This window comes from Tupaia chinensis, unplaced genomic scaffold (genome assembly GCF_000334495.1).
Source record: "Tupaia chinensis unplaced genomic scaffold, TupChi_1.0 Scaffold000438_1, whole genome shotgun sequence".
Lineage (NCBI taxonomy): Eukaryota > Metazoa > Chordata > Mammalia > Scandentia > Tupaiidae > Tupaia > Tupaia belangeri.
The window spans coordinates 1,125,900-1,127,426 of NW_006159943.1; the positions used below are offsets into that span (position 1 = coordinate 1,125,900).

At 63.3% G+C, this 1,527-nt stretch overlaps 1 protein-coding gene across 1 annotated transcript in view; it reads left to right on the plus strand.

The window, feature by feature from the left end:
* BCAN (brevican) overlaps positions 1-895 on the plus strand; it is an 18,453-nt gene extending 17,558 nt beyond the window's left edge. The window contains 3 exon segments of the mRNA XM_006155199.2: positions 16-88; positions 412-478; positions 481-895. Coding sequence (XP_006155261.1) covers positions 16-88; positions 412-478; positions 481-518 — 178 coding nt within the window. The 3' untranslated portion in view covers positions 519-895.
* The last annotated feature ends 632 nt before the right edge of the window (positions 896-1,527 follow it).

Sequence of the window (1,527 nt, forward strand, 5' to 3'; positions counted from 1 at the left end):
GCCCCCCCACCCCCCCCTGCCACTGATTCGCTGCCAGGAGAATGGGCGCTGGGAGCCCCCCCAGATCGCCTGTGTGCCCCGCAGACCTGTGAGTGCCAGGAGTGGGCTGTTTAGGGCATGAGCCAGCAGTGGCCCGGGACTTCAACCCCAGCTCTCCACGGTACTTGCCGTGTGACGCTGGAGTAGTCACTGCCTCCCTCCGGGACAAAGACACCGAGGTAGTCTGGATGATCCGAGGTCCTCTTCCATGTCGGCGTCTGAGAGCATGTGGTCACACTCTGGGCTCTTTAGGGCTGAGCCAGGGCGAGCGTTCTGATGAGGTCAGAGGTCATGAGCAAGCACTGCAGAGGGCAGGCTGGGAGAGGAGAGGAGGAGCCCAGGGTGGAGGGTGAGTGTGTGTGTCTTCCCCAGGCCCGAGCTCCACGCCCAGCCAAGGGCCCAGAAGGACGTCAAGGGAGACTACGGGGGCGCTGGAAGGCGCGCTGAGCCCTCCTCCCAGCCCCACGCCAGGTCCCTAGGGGACCAGGTCATGACTTCTGCTGCCCCAGCACCATCCTCACCCCAACCCTCCCTTGCCCCCTGTGCTCTTCCCGCCAAAGGAAGTGACAATATGAGAAGGCTGGGGCTGGAGTCCAGGTGACTGTGCCAGCAGGGGCTTCTGGGAAATATCCAGGAGGCTCCAGCCCAGTCCAGGTCCTCTCTCCCACCCCCCTGGGCCTCAGGGTTTTCCCTCAGGGCGACAGCTAAGTCCCTAAGTGCCTCAGTGCCCTCTCCACCGGCCAGTCTGTCCCCTCCACTCCCCTAGTGCCTCTAGGGGGCACTGTGCCCGTTCATTCTTGATTTTCCAAGGGATGGAGTGCCAGTGAAACCAGCGGGAAATAAAGCTGCGTTTGAGCCCAAACAAGTTCGCTGCTTCTGTGAGCGTGTGTGCGTGTGCGTGTGAGACAGAGAAGTGTGGTTGGGCAGGGCCTGCTAGGCTCAGTAGAGTTTCTGGGGTTATTAGCTGCCGAAGGTCAGAGAAACCCGGGTAGAGGATGGACAGGGACCGGCCCAGAACACTGCCCCGTAAGTGCACTTGGAAAAAAGAAACCTGCTGGGGTTGGGGACGGCCAGCGAGACGTCTGGAAAGAGATGGAGGGCCCACGAGTCAAACAGGGAGAGGCTGAGGTCCCAGAGAGGACGGCAGACAGGTGGGTGCCTCGGTGTCCCCGTTTGAGTTTCCGGAGGGAGTTCGCTGGGAGCAGGGTGCGAGAGCGAAGGTGGAGAGCCCTGGTAGCACTGCAGCAGGAGTGGGGCTTTGACTGCAGGAAGGCTCACGTCCGCCAGAGGCGGCAGAGATGCAGGAGATAGAGAATCCAGGTAAGGACGGAGCCGGCTGCCAAGCCGCGCTGTGGGTAGCGCCCTGGGGAATGACCTGCGGGTCTCACCGGCTGCGGCCAGCAGAGGGCGCAGCGCACGCAGGCACGCGGCTCGGAGAGCGTCGCTTGCGCGTGCGTGAGCGGAGACGGGCGGGAGGGATGGGAGGCG